Source organism: Nicotiana attenuata, unplaced genomic scaffold, assembly GCF_001879085.1.
Source record: "Nicotiana attenuata strain UT unplaced genomic scaffold, NIATTr2, whole genome shotgun sequence".
Classification (NCBI taxonomy): Eukaryota; Viridiplantae; Streptophyta; class Magnoliopsida; order Solanales; family Solanaceae; genus Nicotiana; species Nicotiana attenuata.
This window is the reverse complement of record NW_017671139.1, coordinates 257,300-279,577: the sequence shown is the minus strand read 5'-3', so window position 1 is coordinate 279,577 and position 22,278 is coordinate 257,300. Positions and strand designations below refer to the sequence as shown.

Here is a 22,278-nt window from a genome sequence, read left to right as displayed (position 1 = left end):
TGCGCCTACTAATAGGAGCTAGGCAAGCCAATTAATTTAACATTTCTCTCAACATCATTAACAGTATAAAGAAGAACAAGGCAATTAATATAAAAGCGGAAGTCCCGAAAATATAAATAACTGAAACCAAGTGCGGAAATTCAAATACACCTCTACCCAGATCTGGTGTCACTAACTCACGAACTTCTACTGAGTGCTAAAAACAAAGTCTGAATAAGAATACAGTACTGTCTGATCCGATACAAGGGAAATCAAACGAAAGACAGAGATAAGAGAGAGACTCCGGGCCATGCGGACGCCAGCAAGCTACCTCGGAAATCTCTGGACTGAAGTAAGCTCCCAACGCTCCTACTGCTGACCAAAGGCTCCTGCTCCGGTACTATGATCTGTGCAAAAAGAACAGAAATGTAGCATCAGCACAACCGACCCCATGTGCTGGTAAGTGCCTGGCCTAACCTCGGCGAAGTAGTGACGAGGCTAGACAGGACCTACCAAAAACAACCTGTACGGATATATATATACAAAGGCAACAGAAATAACAACAGAGAATATCAACTAAAAAAAAGGGGAAGGGGCATGCTCGGGGAAAAACACAACGAATACAGATCAACAGATATAACGACGAAACTATCTCAATACCATAGCTCATATATAAGTGGTCGGCGCGCCACACGATCCCATTTCATAGTAGATGCATAAGTGGACGGCGTGCCACACGATCCCATTTTCATAATATATAAGTGGTCGGCGCGCCACACGATCCCATTTCTTAATTCATGAGTGGACCGCGTGCCACACGATCCCATTTTCATAATATATAAGTGGTCGGCGCGCCACACGATCCCATTTCTTAATTCATAAGTGGACGGCGTGCCACACGATCCCATTTCATAGTATATATATAAGTGGATGGCGTGCCACACGATCCCATATTATAGTTCAAAATATCTGGCTTTGTAAAGAAGGCCCCATTAGGGGAATTCGACAACATAACACTTTAACCCGGCAAGGGTGCAGCTAACAGCCCAAATATCCCGGCAAGGGAGAGTACATAATAATAGTCTACACGTCCCGGCAAGGGAATAATCACAACACATCCTCTTTTAAATCTTTTCTTTCTCAACTATCACATTCTTGTTCGAGCCAACGCTCCAAAATATACCAATCACAATTCTTCCTCAACCGTTCACATTATATGAAATTTATCAATTAAACAAGGAAGTTGTGTCGCATCATTTGAATTAAAAGCAATTAAGACTCACGGTCATGCTAGACACCGGTGCATAGACAACCGTCACCATGCCTATACACCATACTCCACATTTAGCAAGTAGCAAATAACATCCTAATCCTATTCCCTCAAGCCAAAGTTAGAACAAACACTTACCTCGGTCCAAGAATAGCAATCAACTCTCTAATACCGCCTTTCCTCTACAATCGAACTTCAAAACAATGATATCTAGGCATAATTAGTTCAATAACATCAATAAGGGCTCAAAAACATAATCCCATAGCCTAGAAATGAAATTACTATCATTCTTCCAAAAACACCAAAATTCGACACCGGTCCCACATGGTCCAAACACGAGGCTCGGACCAAAACCTAGTCACCCATAACCCCACGAGTTCAAATATATAATTTATTTCAAGATTCGACCCCAAATTGAGGTTGAATCACCCAAAATTCTCAAAACCCTAACTCTACCCAAAACCCCTAATTTCTACTTTGATTTCATGATTTAGGCTAGGAATTTAGTGATTAGATGAAGAAATTAAGAGAGGATAAAGTTAAGAACACTTGCCTAAGAAGCTATGGAGGAAAAGGCCTTCAAAATTCGTCTAAGGAGTGTTAGGGAGAAGAGTTCGTGTGGAAAAAATGAGGAATTCCCGTGCTGCTACTGTTCTGGACATTAAAAATATAACTGGGCAAAATTGCCCTTCGCGTTCGCAGGAAAGGGGCCGCGTTCGCGAAGGGTAAACTGGGCAATGCATCGCGAACGCGTGAAAGGGAACGCGAACGCGTAGAGGAAAAATGCTGGGGTCCAAGATTGGCCTACGCGAACGCGTGTTAAGGGACGCGAACGCGATAGAGGACACAACAAATCATCGCGATCGCGATGGCCAGAGCGCGAACGCGATGAAGGGAAATACTGGGGCTTGAATTTGGCTTACGCGTTCACGAGGGTGAAGACGCGAACGCGAAGTGGGAAGGCACAGAACTACGCGGACGCGGACCTAGTGATGCGAATGCGATGAAGAAAACCCATGTGCAAAAATTGCAGAAAATCTGCTAACTTCTTAAGTGCAAAAACACCCCGAACTACCTCTAATTCACTCCCGAGCCCTCGGGGCTCCTAACCAATCACACACACTAACTCAATAACATCCTACGAACTTACTCGAGCGATCAAATCGCCAAAATAACATCAAAATCAATGAATCAAGCCTCAAAATCATCATTTTCATTTCAACCTTCATAACTTCAAATTTTAGATATTTAGGTCCGAAACACGTCAAATGACATCCGATTTCGACCAAACTTTACAGAAAGCTCTTAACACATATTTAAGACTTGTACGGGGCGTCGGAACCAAACTACGAGCCCGATACCATAGTCTTTTGATCAATTTTCATTTCCATTTTCCTTAATAATTTCAAAAAAACAATTTCACGGAAAAATTCATTTCTCGGGCTCTCGACCTCGAAATTCGACTCCGGGTATATGCCCGAGTCCCATATTTTTCTACGGACCCTCCGGGACCGCCTAATCACGGGTCCGGGTCCGTTTACCAAAAATGTTGACCAAAGTCAACTTTAGCAATATTAATATCAAAATTCTTCAAATTTTCAAAGTTCACATTTTTCAACATAAAAGCTTTCCGGCTACGCGCCCGGACTGCGCACGTAAATCGAGGCAAGCAGAAATGAGGTTTTCAAGGCCTCGGAAGCACGGAAAAGAGAGAAATCCGGTGATGACCCTTTGGGTCGTCACATATACCTTAGTCTTCTCAAAGAGCTTCTTGAGACGGTAGAGTCTCGTGCTGATAATGTGAAATAAAATAATAAAAGAGGATGAAGAATATTGCAGAGAAAAGAGAGAGAATTCTTATTAATTTTGGGATGAATTATAATGGGGTAATACCCCTCTATTTATAAGGAAAAAGTGGCTTAGCCACCAAATAACAAATACTAAGATCTCTAAAAAATATAAACATTCACCTTAAATATAATTCTATTTATAACACATACCTTATAAATTAATATTTCTATAACCCATATTAGTAACTCTTTATTAGGTCAGAAAATGGATTCCTTTAATTGATAGCAACCTATTTACAAATATATTAAATATTAAGTCCAAATAAATAAATAAAATTCCAATAATACATACATGTTATTCAAACCAAAATTACGAAATTAATACTTAGGACCTATCCTAAATCCGCTTTTAACTTAAATTTGACATTTGTAGGGGGGAAAAACAGAAGAAAAGAAAATCAATGAAATATTATTTTTTTCTTCATTAGTTTGTGCTTGATATTAAAATACTATTTTTGATAGTAACGGGCCAAAAAGTAATATATATATACATCCGGAGAAATTCAAAAATAGTCAGATCTACAAGTGGTCATTCAAAAATAGCCACAGTTTCAAAAGTAATCAAAATTTAGCCACTTTTCATGTAAAGGTAAATCTGAACGAAAACACTATTCAAAATCAGAAAAAATACTCCAGTATAATATACTAAAATTTCAACATAAGTATACTGGAACTCCAGTACTCCAGTATAATATACTGGAGTTCCAGTATAATATACTGGTCCAGCATATTATACTGGAAGTTCATACAAGGTGCACCGATCTCCAGTACATTATGCTGGAACTTTCCGTGTTGTAGCAAAATAGTGGCTATTTTTCAATGACTTTGCAAACGCTGGCTATTTTTGAATGATCAGTCCGAAAATTGGCTAGCCCGTGCTATTTTCACACATACATCCACATGAGTACATGACCATTGTATGGTCCAGGAGAATGAAGAAGAAAACTTCGATTAGTTTTATTCTACCTTTCCTAAAATGTTTAAAACATTTCTCCTGCAGTCTCAAATTAGTTGCACTGGGTTAATTTTAATAAATTAAAATTTTAAAATTCAATTATTCTTCATGTATTCATCTTTCAAAAACATACTCTAAATATCTTATTTTAATTTAATAAGCTTATAATTTTTCTTAATAAAATTGATCAAACTGCACCAAATCACTCGAGAGTGAAGTGTTAATTCCATCCGGATTAAGTAGTATCATCAAACACTAACAAAATCCTTTTAGCCTTGTATACGGCCGAAATCAGGCATGTCCGATTTCGTAGACTCGGGGAGTTACTTCGAGAATAAGCTCAAAACGGACCTGACTCGAGCCCGGTGGCAGAGTATAGAACTTGAGGATCGAAGTGCTCGTTGAAAACCAAGGCCGAGTATGACCAACCTCGAGTAAGGCATAATGATGGAATGGCGAGATATTAGCAACCAACCGAAGGTCTCGGCAGAAATCTCGGAATGGATCATACCAAGCAGTTATCGGCGCCAAGCACGGGATTTATTTCCGTTATTAGACTTGTACCTTATTTAGGATTCCTCTACTATATAAAGAGGGACCCCATTCATTTGTAAAACACACATTAACTGATAAATAATACACACGCTACTCTCTGTTTACTCATTATTCTCTATTGTTCTTTATTGTTCTTGCTGCTTGATCTCGAGACTGTTCCAAATCAAGGTCGATACATCGCCACAACATTGGTTTGATTTGTTTTATCGTCTAATTCATTTACTTAATTCATTATTTACCAATTGGCATTGGATCAGATCACGTATCCTTAAAACTACAATAAAAGTTTAATTGTTACTCAAATTTTAGGGTAAACAGTTTGGCGCCCACCGTGGGGCTAAGAATAATTGTGATTGTTTTAGTGTAGATTCTGATAACACACGTTATTTTCACACTTGTTCTTGTCAAGTATTTTTTGCTCTCAGGTTAAAGCATGTCAAACTCACAAAACGCACCCGTACATGGTGATGATAGTCTTGGATTTCACGGGGAAACGACAATGTAATTGCTCCAGGTTCCGGGGTGCCACCAGCTATTATCGGGGGAGTACCGATTGTCGATCCAGTCGATATCAGTTCGCACATTGCTTTAAATGCAGATTTAGGCGCGGACCCCGAGGGGAGTGTGCGCAGGGAAGGCCGATCTGGTGTCCAAAGAACACAGGGCGTAGGAGACGGGGGAGTTAGTCTCCAGGTAATATTCGAGATGCTACAGGCTCAGCAGGCTGCTATTGCTCAGCTTCAAGGTCAACATAGAACTCCAAGCGTGGTCGAGCCAGAAATCACTTGCCGTATCGAGCCAGTGCCAGAAAGGTCGAATGGTAACGGATCAGGGACTGATCCTACAATTATGAAGATGCTTGAGGAGCTCACCAAAAGAAACGAGTCGGGGGAGAAGAAAATCGAAGATAATGATAAAAAGGTGGAAACATACAACTCCCGAGTTGATCAGATACCGTGGGCACCCCCAATCTTAAAAGGTTTGGTGGCAAAAAAGTTCGTGCAAAAGCCTTTTCCTCAGAGTGCGGCTCCGAATCCCATTCCTAAGAAGTTCCGTATGCCGGATATACCTAAATACAACGAGACAACTGATCCTAATGAACACATCACTTCGTACATATGCGGAATTAAAGGAAATGGTTTAAATGATGAGATCGAATCGGTTTTGTTGAAAAACTTTGGGAAAACTTTGTCAAAGGGAGCAATGATTTGGTATCACAACCTGCCACCAAATTCCATCGACTCATTTGTCATGTTAGCAAACTCCTTCGTGAAGGCACACGCCGGGGCCATAAAGGTCGCAATAAGGAAATCAGACGTTTTTACGATAAGACAGAGGGATGAAATGCTGAGGGAGTTCGTATCCCGATTTCAAATGGAACGAATGGAGTTGCCACCAGTCACAGATGATTGCGCCATTCAAGCTTTCACCCAAGGGTTGAACGAGCAGAGTTCGATAGCATCACGGCAGTTGACACAAAATTTGGTCGAGTATCCAGCTGTAACTTGGGCAGATATGCACAATCGATATCAATCGAAGGTCAGGGTCGAGGACGACCAATTAGGAGCCCCTTCCGGTTCAGTACATCCAAACAGGTTAGCAGTTAAAACCCCGAGGGACATCGACAAGGAACTAAGGCCGAACAGGGAACGATATCAACCATATACCGAGATCGAAGGAACAATGTCTCGGGACGCAATCCCTCCCAGAATGATCGAAGAAACGATCGAGGACAAAATTCTCGGGGACTTATGAGTAAAAGCGGTTTTGATAAGCATGCCTATCCTGTAGAGGCACCGCGATTATCGGAATATAACTTTAGCGTTGATGCATCAAGCATTATATCGGCAATCGGAAGGATCAAAGATACTAGATGGCCCAGACCCATACAAACCGATCCTTCCCAAAGAAATCCAAACTTAATGTGCAAGTATCATGGCACGTATGGTCACAAGACCGAGGATTGTAAGCAATTAAGGGAAGAGGTAGCCCGTCTATTCAACAAGGGCCACCTTCGAGAGTTCCTTAGCGATCGAGCCAAGAATTATTTCAGAGACAAAGACGCCAACAGGAAAAATGAATAGGAGGAACCACAACATGTCATTCATATGATCGTAGGCGGGTCGATATCCCACAAGGGCCCGTGTTCAAACGTACTAAAGTATCAGTTACCAGGGAGAAACGGACCCGGGATTATGTGCCCGGGGACTCCTTATCGTTCAACGACAAAGAAGCAGAAGGCATTTATCAACCACACAATGACGCTCTGGTAATTTCTATCTTATTAAATAAAGTTCAAGTTAAGCGTGTTTTAGTGGATCTAGGTAGCTCGGCGAATATCATCCGATCGAGGGTCGTGGAGCAACTCGGCCTACAAGATCAAATTATGCTCGCAGCTCGAGTCTTAAACGGCTTCAACATGGCCAGTGAAATGACTAAAGGGGAGATTACTCTACCGGTAAACGTGGCTGGAACCATTCAAGATACCAAGTTCCACGTGATCGAGGGCGACATGAGATACAATGCCCTACTCGGAAGGCCATGGATTTATAATATGAGGGCAGTTCCTTCGACTCTCCACCAAATGATGAAATTCCCAACGTCGGGTGGTGTAAAAACAGTGTACGGGGAGCAGCATGCTGCAAAGGAAATGTTTGCCGTCGACGAGGTTGTACCGGTATCGACAGAAAGGTCGGGCATCAAAGGTAAACAGGAAACCAAATAGCAATCACAGCCACCGGCCTCCACCGGATCGAGAAAATAGAAGATAGAAGAAGAAGATGAGGATTTCTTAACCCCTCAAACCTTTATTGTTCCCGAAGACTCCGACGCCACCAAATCAACAGTCGAAGAGCTGGAACAGGTTATATTGATCGAGTACATGCCCGAGCGAAAGGTATACCTGGGAATGGGGTTAATCCCCGAACTCAGGAAAAAACTTATTCAATTTCTTATTAATAACATGGATTGTTTTTCTTGGTCCCATTTAGACATGACAGGGATCCCATCGGAGATAACAACACATCGGCTAAGCCTTGACCCCAGGTTCAGACCGGTGAAACAAAAGAGAAGGTCCCAGTCCGAAGTAAAGCATGCATTCATAAAGGACTAGGTAACTAAGCTTCTCAAAATAGGGTCCATCCAGGAGGTGAAGTATCCCGAATGGTTAGCCAACATAGTCGTAGTCCCTAAAAAGGGAACAAACATAAAATGTGTGTAGATTACAAGGATTTGAACAAGACATGCCCTAAAGATTATTTTCCACTGCCTAACATCGATCGCATGATAAATGCCACGGCTGGCCACGAGATCCTTACCTTTCTCGACGCCTATTCCGGGTACAATCAAATTCAGATGAACCCGGGAGACCAGGGAAAGACCTCATTTATCACCAAGTATGGAACATATTGTCATAATGTAATGCCCTTCGGGCTAAAAAATGCAGGAGCTACTTACCAACGCCTAGTAAATAAGATGTTCGAAGAACAAATAGGTAAGTCAATGGAAGTTTATATTGATGACATGCTAGTTAAGTCCCTGCGCGCAGAGGACCATTTGGCTCATTTGCAGGAAATGTTCAAGATTTTGAGGAAATATAACATGAAACTCAACCCCGAGAAATATGCTTTCGGGGTCGGCTCGGGCAAGTTTCCAGGCTTCATGGTGTCAAATCGGGGATCGAGATCAACCTCGATAAAATCAAGGCCATCAAAGACATCACTGTCGTGGATAGTGTAAAAGTCGTGCAGAGGCTGACTGGACAGATAGCTGCTTTGGGCCGATTTATCTCAAGGTCATCGGATCGAAGCCACAGATTTTTCTCTTTACTCAAGAAGAAGAATGATTTCACCTGGACCCGGAGTGTCAACAAGCATTAGAAGAATTAAAGCGGTACCTATCGAGCCCACCATTGCTTCACACTCCGAAGGAAGATGAGAAACTTTACTTATACTTGGCAGTATCGGAAATCGCGGTGAGTGGTGTCCTAGTTCGAGAAGACCAAGGTACGCAATTTCCCGTTTACTATGTAAGTCGAACACTCGGGGACTGCACGCTCGAATTATCTAAATTCGAAGTCACAAGACCTCAAAGAGGCACCCCTCGACATATAGGCCAAGGCATCATACTCGGGGACTGACATTTCGAACAAGTTCAAAATGTTATCGGGAAATAAGTCCAAGAGGCATGCCTGAAGGCTACGGTCATATTAATAAGTCCAAGAGGCATGCCCGAAGGCTAAGGCCATATTAAAGGCTACGGCCATATTGAAGGCTATCGTTGAAATAACGCGGCTCGAAGACGCCCGAATCCTACAATAAACAATAGGCCTCCAAATACTTTGAAAAAATCGGTTAAAAGGCTATCCCCAGCAAAACGACTAAAAAAGGGCTTCGATAAAATCAGCCCTCGAAAAACTAAAAGGCTTCGATAAAATTAGCCCTCGAAAAACCTTAAGAGGTATCAAATTATCTTAACACGAACGTGCTAAGGCACAAAGAGCAAAGGGGTCTCAATCGACATCGGACCCTCAAAAAACCCAATGGGTAAAAAATACATGCTAAGGCATAAAGAAATTTCTACTAAGCCTTTTAAGCCGAAAAGAGGAAAATAATAGCCATCTTTTAAAGGCCATATCGGCCCAACCTAAAAGAGCCCAAGGGCCAAAACATTTAGAGTTCGAGACCTTGTTCTCACTCAACTCGGACCTAAGGGTTCCACTATTCCGAGCTCGAATAAAATTGACTTGAATATAGCTAGAGGATTCATCATAAAACCTTAAGAGGTATTCTATTATAAGTTCGAAACTTGCCCATTATTTGCTAAAAAACCTAAGGGTTTGTTTTAATCTGAGTTCGAGCTAATGCTCACTAGATTATTGAAGTTATAACAACAAAAAATTTCGCAAGGCAAAAACAAAGCAGACTTTACCACGAATCAGAGATAGAGCGGAAAGAAAAGGAACTTTTTATACATAGAAGGGTATTTACAATGCCCACAAGGGGCCTTACACAAAAAATAAAATCCTAAGGGCCTAGTCCACTTTGGGAGCCACATCTTCGGGAGCCGCTTCTTCGGGGGCTTCATCCTCATCTCCTCCGCTCTCGGATCCACTAGCAGAGTCTTCATCATCGGAGAGTAAAGCTGCAACCTCGTCCTCCAAAGCTTTTACACTCTCGATATCAGCTGAGAGGTCGAAGCCACGAGCATGCACTTCCTCGAGAGTCTCTCTTCGGGATTGTCGCCTGGCATGATCGACAGCACACGACAATTTAACTTCAGCAGCAACAGAGATCTCCTATGCCCGAATGTTGGCAGCCTCGGCATCAGCTCGATAAGAGGCCGCAAGCGCCTCCGCCTCAGATTTAGCCTTTGCAAGCTCGGTGGACAAGTTAGCCTCGAGCTCCTCAATCTTCTAGGCTCGGGCCAAGCTTTCCTCCTTCACACTTTGAAGTTGGCACTCGACCAAAGTCAGTTGGGCCCGAAGCACCTCTTTCTCCGAGGCAAGACCATCCATATGTTGTTTCCATCCAAGGTCTCGGCCTCTTTCGTCTTAGCCTCCTCTCGAAGCTGCTCCACCAGCTCGCCCTTCTGCTGGGCCTGCAAAGTCAAAATGTTAATCGCCAAGTCAAATGAATACATAACAAATTCCTAAAAAATTACATTACCTGCTCGATGAGCTCAGTCTGTTCTCGATGAGCCTTCGACAGTTCGGCTCGGAGGTCCCTGATCGCCTCCTCTTTTTGAACGTAGAGGAGTTTGAGGCCGTCTGTCTCCTCCACGAGCTTCTGGAGTTCGGCCTAGCATCGGGTCAGCTCGGCCTAAAATTTGGAAAACGCTTCTCGATGGAGCATCAAACGCTTCTCGATGGAGAGTCATGGCCTTTACACAAAGAGAAAAATCAAACTTGAAAAAATGAGAATAAAACACAAGCATAATTATGGAGGCAGAAACTTACTTGTTTAAAAAGCCGCTGGGCCTCGTCAAAACTGAACGAAGCATCAGGGTCGTGACCATCTTCGACCCCTACAAAGCATCCCTGGAATATATCATTCCCTTCGTGGGCCGTCCCCACGTCGGGAGTCTCCATAGCCCGAGCATCTCGGAGCTGCCCTTCGGAGAACGTAGGGCCAGGCGGCGATTCATCTATATTAATTATCCCAAGCGAGTCACTTGGGATATTCTCTTCATTTTGAGGGGCCTCGGAATTAGACCCTTCAGGCACACCCGCTAGTCGTTCTTCATAGCAGGGTGCGCTTTTACCGCCCGATGGCTCGGGGACTCTGCTCGGACTTCCCTCCGAGATTTCTTCGGTTTGAGATTGAACAGCCTCAACCACCACCGACTCGACAGCCTTTGAAGCTTCAGTGCTTCCCCTCTTTCGAGGCATCAGCTCGCAACCGGCGTCCTCCCTTTCCTCCCCTTCATCTCGTAGCCTTTGGGCTACGCCAGCAGAAAGAGCAGCGAATTTGCCCCTCGGCTTACGAGCCCTACTCTTTTTAGGCTTCGGGGTATCAGAAGGCGAGGCCGTTCTCCTCTTTTTGTCCTCGGCTGGTTTGGGAACCACCTCTTCCCCAGGTGGGGCTGGCGTCATTTCAGCGACATCTCCGAGGCCTGCGTAAAAGGGAGTCAGGTATATGTAAAAGTGAATATTTCAGAAAAATGCGTCGTAAGCATACAGGGTGAACTTACCATGACTTTTAGCCTCCCATCTACCTTTTGTTAAGTCACGCCAACAACGCTCAGCATGTGAAGAAGTAGAAGCAGTTGTCGAACCCAACCTTCGAGGTCTGGAATCGCACCAGGAAACCAAGGGGAAGCTGCACCATGAAAAAGAAATTAGATCGAAGAAGAATAAAGAAAGAAAAATAGCGAATATCATCGATGGAGTTGTACTTACGTTTCATGTTCCATTCCTCGAGGAATGGCATTTTTTTCGGTGGGGGTTAGGTCAGAGGTCTTGATTCGGACAAACCGGCCCATCCATCCTCGGTCCTTGTCCTCATCAATGCTCGAGAACAGCGCCTTCGTGGACCGATGTTGGAGCTTTATCAACCCACATCGATAAAGGCGAGGGCTGTATAACCTGATCAGATGGTCGAGGGTGAAAGACATCCCCTCGACCTTGCTCGAAAAAATTTTTGAGTAAAATGATGATACGCCAGAAGGAGGGGTAGATCTGGCCAAGGGTCACCCGATATTGGCGACAGAAATCGAGTATGACCGGATCTACGGGACCCAATGTGAAATGATAAGTATACACACTTAAGTACCCTTCCACATAGGTCGTGATGTCCTCCCCAGGGGAAGGAATCATCACCTCCTTATTTTCGCAATTACAGTCCTTTTTCACCCGCTCGAGATCATCTTCAGATATCGAGCAGATATATCGGGACATGGGCTCACATCTGCCTGGAAATGAGGAAGGTCTTTCGACTTTGAAATCGGAAGACAACTCGCATGGCCCAGGAACACACTCCTCGATGCGAGGCTCCACCAGCGTTTTATCACCGGTTGGCCGCGATGAGGAGGCTTTTTCTTTCTGAGGGACAATTTTAGATGTTTTAGCCATCATTGTTGTGGAATTCAAGAAAGGAGGAGACTTTGATGCTATGACAAAACACAAACCGAAGAGGAAGATGAACTTAAAGAAAATTGAGAAGCTTGTAGATATTTGGGAAAAGGATTTGGAAGTAAAGATTGTAAAGATTGAGGAATTTATCTATTTATAGTGGCCACTTCAACGGTTTGAGGAAACTAGTGGCCAACCATCAACCACCGTTAACTAATGGCCTTGAGAACTATGCAAACACGACCCTTCACTCACTTCTGTCGCTGACGTCATGGAATTGACGTCATAATCGAGGTATCGTAGAATCGAGGATCAAATCGTTTCTTATCAGTTCACTCTAAGAAACGCGGGGACTATCTGTATACGGTCGAAATCGAGCATGCCCGATTTCCTAGACTCGAGGAGTTGCTTCGAGAATAAGCTCAAAACGGATCTGACTCGAGCCCGGTGGCAGAGTATAGAACTTGAGGATCGAAGTGCTCGTTGAAAATCAAGGCCGAGTATGACCAACCTCGAGTAAAGCATAATAATGGAATGGCAAGATATTAGCAACCAACCGAAGGTCTCGGTGGAAATCTCGGAATAGATCATACCTTCAGTTATTGGCGCCAAGCACGGGATTTATTTCCGTTGTTAGAGTTGTACCTTATTTAGGATTCATCTACTATATAAAGAGGGACGCCATTCATTTGTGACACACACATTAACTGATAAATAATACACACGCTACTCTCTGTTTACTCATTATTCTCTATTGTTCTTTATTGTTCTTGCTGCTTGATCTCGAGAATGTTCCAAATCGAGGTCGATACATCGCCACAACACTGGTTTGATTTGTTTTATCGTCTAATTCATTTACTTAATTCATTATTTGCCAATTGGCATTGGATCAGATCACGTATCCTCAAAACCACAACAAGTTTAATTGTTACTCAAATTTTAGGGTAAACAAGCCTTTTTCTTTCTTTCTTTTCTTATTTTCTTTTACGATGAAATCACAAAGTTTAAGTACGATAAATAAATAAAAAAAGAGGAGAAAACAAAGTTCCAATATAATTTAAATATTGTTATAAATATATATTATATTATGGATGTTCATTTAGTACTCCGTTGTAAATAAGCTTCCTAAAGAAGCTTTTCCATATGGGACTCTGCTGTAAATATGTTTATCTATTTAGTACTCTATTGGAAATAAGCCTCCTGAAGAAGCTTATTATTTCGGTAATCCGTTATGGACAAATATTACTCCCGCTAGAAGATTATCTATATGTGGTACAGTAGCAACTTACAAGCAGCTTACACAGCAGCTTGCAGTAGCAGCTTACAAGCAACTTACAAGCAGCTTACACAGCAGCTTGTATGTTTATTGTCAACCTGCAGTTTGGCATTTGAAATTGTTTTTCTCACTTAAGAGCATAATTTTTAAATTATGAAATCAAGACAGTTCATCTTGATAATGCTAGTTTGTATACAAGCTAGTTTAGCAGTGAATACCTCCTATTAATGGCTAAACTATTGTTTATGAGAACAAAGCTTCATGTGTTGGTCTAGGATTTTCTAAATTGCATATAGCAGCACTTGTATGCATCAGGCCAACAATATATGATAAGTCCTCCCCTCATAATTGGTTTAGGATCAGAAACCAAATATTTTACTATCTTTTGATGTGTGGTATATGATTAATTTCTCTACCACAATGCATATAGATATGTTTTCCAAAGAAGATTGGGGATATATGTTAGTTTTTCTAACATTTGGAGGATGGAATAAACAGCTGAAAAACATGCTATATGAATCGAATTATCATTAATATGATCCTCACTTAGAAGATAATTCAAGTCAAATACCAAAAGCATTTGCTGATCCAAAATCAAATATCATATTTCAGCTGCAAATGCTCCTATTAAAATTTAAAGTCCATGAAGGATAGAGTTTACTGTACGCATGAAGCGTGGTAGACCAATCGGTTTCAAAGGTAACAATCCTTGAAAAATGATAAAGAGCTAATGATCAAAATGATCATAATGAGGAGGAAATGAGCTCCAGAAGAGCCCAGGACATAACATTTCATGAAACTCCAGAAGAAGTTCAGGTACCTGAAAATAAAGAAAGTGATGAGATCTCAACAAGTTATGTCGCTTAGGAACCGATACAAAATGATCGTCGATGATATATTTGATACAATATAGTGCACAATATTGTAAAAGTTTGTGAGGATCGGACCTGTAGTCCAAACACCTGAAGATGTCATGCCATTTAAATGCAAGGCATAACCTATCTGACTCATTTGATTAAGTCTATATGAAGATCCCTGAAGGATTTAAAATGCCTGAAGCATATAATTCAAAGTCTCGAGAAATGTACTCGATCAAATTACAAAGATCTTTGTGCGATTTAAAGCAATATGGGTGCATGTGGTAATCGCCTCAATGAATATTTGCTGAAAGAAGAAGAGCTCCAAAAGTCAATTGAATATCTTAAGAAAGAATTTGCGATGAAAGATCTTGGAAAGAAAAAAGACTTTGTTTTAGTCTGCAAATTGAACATTTAGCAGACGAAATTTTTATTCATCAATCTGCCTACACAAAAAGGGTCTTAAAATGCTTTTACATGGACAAAGCACACTCATTGAGTACACCAATAATTTTTTTTTAATCACTTAAAGTGAATAAGGATCCGTTCTTACCTCCAGAAGAGGATGATGAACTCCTTGGTCCTGATATACCCAAGTCTCTGCACTGTACTCTTTTTCCCTTGCTCAGATTTTTTCCCACTAGGTTTTTCCTGGTAAGGTTTTTAATGAGGCAGCTTGCAATGCATATTGTTAGTGTACTCTTTTCCTTGACTAGGATTTTTTTCCATGGGGTTTTTTCTAGTAAGGTTTTAACGAGGCACATAATAATGAACATCCAAGGGGGAGTGTTATGAAAATATTATTGTGGATGTCCATTTATTACTCCACTGTAGATAATCTTCCTGAAGAAGATTATCCATTTAATACTCCATTGAAGTTTTCTACAAGCAGCTGATGCAGGCAGGTTGCAAGCAACTCAATAAAATGACTTGCAGCAGTTTCTTGGTTTGATGAGATTAATTTAAATCGATCTGAAATAGTGGTGGATAATATTTTCTACAAATTCAACTTTTGAGAAGATGGTATACAAGATTGGAATGCGGAGACTCGAATATTTGAAACAAGGTTTTCATAAGGGGGAGTAAAATACGCTATGCACTCTTTTTTCCTTAATAAGGTTTTTTCCTACGGGGTTTTTCTTACAGGTTTTTAATGAGGCACATTATCTTTTAATGAACATCCAAGGGGGAGTGTTATAAATATATATTATATTATGGATGCTCATTTAGTACTCCGTTGTAAATAAGCTTCCTGAAGAAGCTTATCCATATGGGACTCCGCTGTAAATATGTTTATCTATTTAGTACTGTATTGGAAATAAGCCTCCTGAAGAAGCTTATCATTTCGGTACTCTATTATGGATAAATATTACTCCCGGTAGAAGATTATCTATATCTGGTACAGTAGCAATTTACTAGCAACTTACAAGCAGCTTACACAGCAGCTTGCAGTAGCAGCTTCCTTTCTTCTATAAATAGAGGAGATTTCAATTCATTATGTACATCAGTTTGAAGTTGAATAATATATCAGCCTCTCTCTATACTTGCCTTCGATTTATTTGCTTTACGGTTTTTATTTTATAACAAATATCTCTATGGGATGTAATATTTTGAACATGTTCTAATATTAATACATGATATCCAGTTTCTTAAAAAAAAAGTTCAAAGATAATTAGAGGTATAATTAGTTTGGCCCGACATGAAACTGAAAATTACTTGAGAGCACGTTAAGGTCGGTGTGTAAGTAAATTGGGTTTTATTGGAAAAGCAAACCTAACAAGCTACTCTCTCTTCCAGTTTTCACTTTATTGCTGAGTCACACCCATTAAAAAATAAATTACTATACTCAGTCACCAGACTGAGTCCCAGCGACGTCGTTCCGTCAATGTTAATCTTTGTCCAAACCACGCTAGCAAAACAATCGACTGAAAACCAATAGCTCGTTGCAGAAACTGGTAACCTCTCAAAATTAGAGACCGCTCAATCCATTGGGTGCGAATACGATGCAGACTGAAGCCAGAGTAGGAGTGGTGGTGGATGGAGGAGGAAGCGCCGGCGGTGGAGGATGTGGCCGCGGAGCAGTGGTTGTGGACGGCGGAGCATCTCGTAAATTGATCACGCAGCAGCGCCAGCAGTCTCAGATCGGGACTGTTCCTCAGCTTCTCGCCGGTGGAGTTGCCGGTGCCGTCAGCAAGACTTGCACTGCGCCCCTTGCTCGCCTTACTATTCTCTTTCAGGTTCAAATTTTTACTTTATGTTTTCCTGATATTTTAAACTGATTATTATAATTCTAAGTGAAACTTAATTCGTGTTTATAGGTGCAAGGAATGCACGCGGATGCTAGTAGCTTAAAAAAAGCGAGTATATGGCAAGAGGCTTCACGTATTGTACGTGAAGAAGGGTATCGGGCACTTTGGAAGGGGAATTTGGTCACAATTGCTCACCGCCTTCCATATTCCTCTATTAGCTTTTATGCATTTGAACGCTACAAGAATGTTGGTACAAACGTTCTATGAAATTCTATTTTATTAAAGTGCCAATAATTTCTGGAACTTGTCTGTCTAATTTTTTTAAAAAAAAAATTATTAAATGCACATACAGGTGTTGCAGTTGATTTTGGGAGTGGAAAGCCAAGGAGAGAATATAACTGCAGACCTTTGTATACGACTTGTAGGTGGCGGTTTGTCTGGGATAACTGCTGCTTCTGTTACATACCCGTTGGATCTTGTTAGGACACGTCTTGCAGCTCAGGTGAGTGGAATTCAGATGGAATTTTGATTTGGTATTGGAAACATGTTTATTTGCTAAATAATGTATCATTCCCAAAATGCCGCGGAGACAAAGTTCAAAGGGGAAAGAAAAGGGAACAAAAGACCTACTTTTAATCGGTGTATTAGGAAAAAGTTTTTGTTCAGTAACTAAAACAGTTATAATCTTGATCACATGAACCAAGTTGTTCGGTGTTGTAAACAATAAAAAGCTCAGGCTAAGTTGTATTATTATTCAATCTTCATATAGTTTCCTTTTTCATTATGTCCTGGTTTGTCTTCATCAAGGTGATTTGTCTAATTACTCATAGGAGTACTCTATATCGGAGAAATCACATGTTGCATCCTTACCACTGAACAAAGCTCCTGGGGACAAATTAGATTAATTAGATGGATTTGAATATTTGTTCAGTCTGATGATTTCAGCCTCATCTTCCTTTAAGACCAGAATTATTAATCATTTCCTAGATGACTCGGGGTAGGGGAGGGGCTAGAGGTGTCGTGAATGGAATGTGGGTAGTTCGTCATTGAAGGTTAATAATCAGTGTCATCAAAGGAGAAAAGCGCTAAGGTCTCTTGGGGTTTTAAGTACAAAGCACAAATAAAATGCAGGTCTTAATGAAGAAAGGCGCAAATGGAGAAAAAAATAGAAAAATATATATAATTCAGGAATAATAATTAAACACAAATACAATTATATGAACAAAAATTCACTATAAAGTGGAATATTTATTGTTTAGTTTCGCTCTATTTAGGATAACACCCATTAGCAATGATACATACGCTTTAGAGCCTTGGTGACTTCACTAAAGCGCCTACAAAGCGGGGCGAAGCGCTCAGTCTGTTTTCCAACTAGTTTCGGGGCTTAGCGCACCTTAGGCGAGTCTATTTAATTGCAATTTGGACATACGGACACTAGCTTCAGGAGGCTCTCTTCTTTGATTGTTGACTAGTAAATGAACTGTACATAATCTGGAAAAAGGCTAAAGCTGTTTGCTTTTACATTCACACACACACACACACATTACTGTGGCCAGGCTTAGTTATCTTATAAACGGGTTGCTCTATCTTGTAAATGATGTCTTGTATTTTATTCATTTGGTTGAAAGCTTGGAACTATACGCTTTCAGTAATCAGTGCTATTATTCTTACTTTTGGTGAGATTCCAATGTTCCAATTACTAGATTAAGAAACAATAGTCTAGAGCGGCTGCTTGATGCCAGAGTTGTTGGAAAGTCAAAGCCCACAGATTCATTTATACTCTTAGTTAAGATAGTTTTGAAATTTCAGAAATGGTTATGGTTTCTCTTACATATTTCTGTAACAATTTGTTCCTTTTCTGAGACATTAGATCCTTTTTGGTAGTTTTACTCATTTTGAGTTTTGCAGAGAAATGTAATATATTACAGAGGCATTTGGCATGCATTACAAACCATCAGTAGGGAAGAAGGGATAGCCGGCCTTTATAAAGGAATGGGTGCTACTTTATTGGTATCTCTCTTTGTCCTTGAGATTCTATTCCTGCTGAATTGTGCTTTTCCTGTTTTATGCTGAATGTATATCTCAATTTCATGTAGGGGGTTGGCCCGAATTTGGCAATCAGCTTTTCAGTTTATGACACTGTGAGATCTTACTGGCAGTCTCATAGGTAATATTCGATGAGAGTGTACTGTCTATTCTCTTTTCATCATTTTTGTTTTCCTCTTGATAACTATTGGTGAAATGTGCTGTCATTCACTGGTTAGTTCTCTAGTTTGTCCCTCTACGCATTCATCTCAAGATAGCACTATATTAACACACCTCTTCATATCAGACCAGAAGACTCAACCGTCCTGGTCAGCCTTGCTTGTGGAAGCCTTTCAGGCGTTGCATCATCAACAGGTCAGTGATCTGATGTACATGAAAGGTGGTAGAAATTTTGAGCTTCCAATTTTGGTTTGATGTCCTATACAGGAAATAGCGATGGAGAAAAGTATTGTCTTACCTGTATTTCTTGAATTTTGGCTAATGCCCCCCAGCTTGTTAAGTGTTGGCACCACTTTGTTTAAGTGTGCTGTTGTCTCTCTCTGAATTTTCTGATCTCAACATCTTGTTACTACATGGAGACATATCTACATTGCCAAAACATTCAACTTCCACATGCTTCCTATTCCATAAATGTGTTCGGGAGGAAAAAGAACCCTGTTTATCCTCCTTTCGTCTATTTCTCCTGGCACCTTTGGTGCAGTTTTATCTTTATGATACCCTGCTTTGATAAATGTGTTCTGTAGCTCTCGACATCAAAACGAACAGAATATCTAACTGTTATTCAATGATTGGAATACTCTTTACAAAATAGATAAACAAATAGAAAAGCTGATGTTGTGTTTAACAAGCTGTTTCTCCACCTCAAAGTTGGTCCGGCACTGACTGAGTTCTAGATATGCAGAGTTAGGCCTTCAACTATTATGATATTAAACAAATCTATGGTATTTGAAAGTAGGTGTTAATGCATGTAGTTGTCTCATTGCTTTTGATGCAGAGAAGCAGGTTGAGGTGCTGGCTTCTCACTAAGTATCTAACTGGACTGACCCTTAGAGCCCGAGCACCTTTATCTGGCATATCGGAATTTAGTAAGGAAGCTCACCCCAACCCAAAAAAAAATTGTTTACTTGTCTTTCTCGCACTAACTTTTTGTTTCTGACTGGAAATGTCAGTCATAATTTTCGTCTCATACTTTAATTGGGTAACTTGGATCTCCAAACATGCAGTTGGCTCCACTATGGTGGATATTTGCACGTGAGCCATTTGTATTTGCAGTTATCAAAATGTGAGAGGCTTCCTCGTTGAGGTATGCTTCTCAATTAGGCTTGAAAATGTTATGTTACAAAATTGATAGTAGGACCATCAAGAATTAGCTGTGTTTATACTGGTCTTTGTGTGTAAAATTTGAATAATTCCATCTACTTCCTAGAAACCCTCAAAAATAAGATAGAGACAGCAGCAAAAGATTATGCATGCACTGGGGAACTAAAGGAAATGGCAATCTCACCTACTAAAATCTACAAATTAACAAAAAGAATGGAGAAAACATATTAGAAGTCCACTAGAATAATGATTAATGGAAGAAGAAACATGCATGAAAAATGAAACTGACCCCTTTTGTAAGAGATTCTCCCTCTTGGCTGCATCTATTCCTTCATCTTTGCAACCTGCTCCTTCTTCATTGCTTGTCTGAAGTCCCTGTTATGCATCTTTTGATATGGGATAGAAGGCTTTGGCATTGCAAAGCATTTTTTTGTTGATGTCTTACAGACTGTATGCATCACCCAGAATTTATTTATGCTATTTCAGTTTTGCTAAAGAGTAGAAACTTGTATATCTTTCTGATATAGATTTTAATTTGGGATATAAAAGAAGTTGGAGTTGCCCAGTCGGCTTTATGTATTCCGTACAACTAGCACCAGTGTTTTAAAAGCAAAAAGTGCGATTGGCGATAAGCAAGAACGAAGCACAGCTTCACTGAAGAAAATGTAGAATAATATAGGATATTGACAGCTATCTTATTTTTTTCAACTCACTTTCTTCATATAACGTACATACAGATCTAATATGCATTAAACATGTAACGACGACCACTGTCTTCAAAATTATCTCGTGATAAAACCATTTAATTCATTTAATTTGATAAATTTCACTTGCCAATTTCTGTGCAGTTCATAGATTTCTAGTTGTGACTAAAAATTCCTACTAATAAAGCATAAAGTAAAAGTGTCATATCACAAGATGAAGTAGGAAAATAAGAGGATAGCTGTAGAAGAGATACCAGAATAGAAGAAAGGAATAGGAGAAAGCAAAGCAGGGAGGATGAACGAAGGACAAGAAGAAAAGAAAGCAGACTGGGACAGAAGCTGAGCAATTACAGGATGAGGGAGAAAGAGAAGAAATTAAATCACAAAATAGTGATGATGAATTTTGAATCATCAAGAAAGAAGATAGAGGAACCTTTCTGGAGCAAAGTGAAAGGCATTTGGGACCTAGTTTTCTCTCCACCTTTTCTTCTAGTGTAGCAGCATAAGTAGGCCTACTTCCTCTCCATCTTTTTTTTTCTTCAGATAGATATCTAGACTCCTTAATTCTGTATTTGGGTTCTTTCTTAAGTACAACAGATCCCGATAGAAGCTCCCACCTCATTCCTTTATTACTTATGCCACTGTAACAAGCACTTCTTTCAAGTCACGTAGTTTGCCCAATGAGGCACCACACCTGCACCTCTCCATGCTTCCCCACTTGATGGTTAATACTAACAGGCGCATGTTTTGGCTTCTAATTTATTTAGATGTCCCGGTGGATGGGCAATCACCTTCATCATTCCCATTTTGATATTCTATATTGTCATAATTGGATCAGTTGCTTTTCAAGTCATCAACACAACCTGGTCAAAGTTTTTATTTTTTTTTTTTTTTTTGCAAAAGTAGGATAATAGGTTGCATCTCTTTTGCATTATCTAAAGCTGGGCATCGAGAATCCCAAATGTGCCTGATGGGAAAAAGTTGATTACATGATGAAATGCCTAATTATTTGCAGTTCTTTCATCTTTATGTGTATGGATGCTTTTGCAGTAACGTTTCCTTTGGATCTTGTGAGGCGACGAATGCAATTGGAAGGAGCAGGTGGTCGGGCCCGCATTTATAAGACTGGTTTGATTGGTGCATTCAGTCGTATTATCCAGACAGAGGGTCTGCGTGGTTTATATAGAGGAATTTTGCCTGAATATTACAAGGTTGTGCCTAGTATTGGTATTGTCTTTATGACATACGAGAAAATGAAACAGATTCTCTCAGATATTGACTGATGTGTTGGCTTGAGATATCGGAGAATAAACTTACAGGTATAAGGCGCCTCAAGATCATATACCAGAAGTTTGTAATTCTTTCGAAATCTGTGATTGTCGATGTAACCCACACCATTCATGTATAGATGGTTAAAAGAAGGCACAATTGCAGTAGTTAAAGTACAATTCAATTTTATGTATTGATATGATTCTTCTTGGTGCCTTTGATAAGCCTATGAGTTGAAGCTTCTTGTTGGAAAAGTGACTTAAAAAACAAAATAATTCCTGGAAAATCTAAAATCTGTGTCGATCATTTGGACGTCTTATTCATTTAAGTGTGAATAGACTTATACCTTGTCTTTGTCCTCCCTTCCCCTACGCCAGA

The 22,278-nt window shown here is 40.5% G+C and overlaps 1 protein-coding gene across 3 annotated transcripts; it reads left to right on the top strand.

Moving 5' to 3' along the window:
• The first annotated feature begins 16,142 nt into the window (after positions 1–16,142).
• Positions 16,143–22,116, top strand: LOC109206193 (mitochondrial substrate carrier family protein B-like). Of its 3 annotated transcripts, XR_002064797.1 has the most exons (9): positions 16,143–16,549; positions 16,631–16,807; positions 16,914–17,063; positions 18,470–18,571; positions 18,658–18,728; positions 18,894–18,961; positions 19,602–19,692; positions 19,831–19,910; positions 21,682–22,116. XR_002064797.1 is itself a non-coding variant. In XM_019368990.1 (7 exons), exons 1-7 carry the CDS (start codon positions 16,316–16,318, stop codon positions 21,912–21,914), a joined length of 1,035 nt encoding a protein of 344 aa, XP_019224535.1. In that variant the 5' UTR covers positions 16,143–16,315; the 3' UTR covers positions 21,915–22,116. The 3 variants fall into 3 exon arrangements, 1 of the variants encoding a protein (XP_019224535.1); XR_002064798.1 differs by lacking the exon at positions 19,831–19,910 and having other exon boundaries at positions 21,682–21,767; XM_019368990.1 differs by lacking the exons at positions 19,602–19,692; positions 19,831–19,910.
• The last annotated feature ends 162 nt before the right edge of the window (positions 22,117–22,278 follow it).

Coding starts and splice junctions, on each gene's coding strand:
- LOC109206193 (XM_019368990.1), top strand. CDS start 16,316: ATGCAGACTGAAGCCAGAGTAGGAGTGGTGGTGGATGGAGGAGGAAGC. Junction 16,550..16,630: donor GCCTTACTATTCTCTTTCAG/GTTCAAATTTTT, acceptor TCGTGTTTATAG/GTGCAAGGAATGCACGCGGA. Junction 18,729..18,893: donor TCTTACTGGCAGTCTCATAG/GTAATATTCGAT, acceptor TCTTCATATCAG/ACCAGAAGACTCAACCGTCC.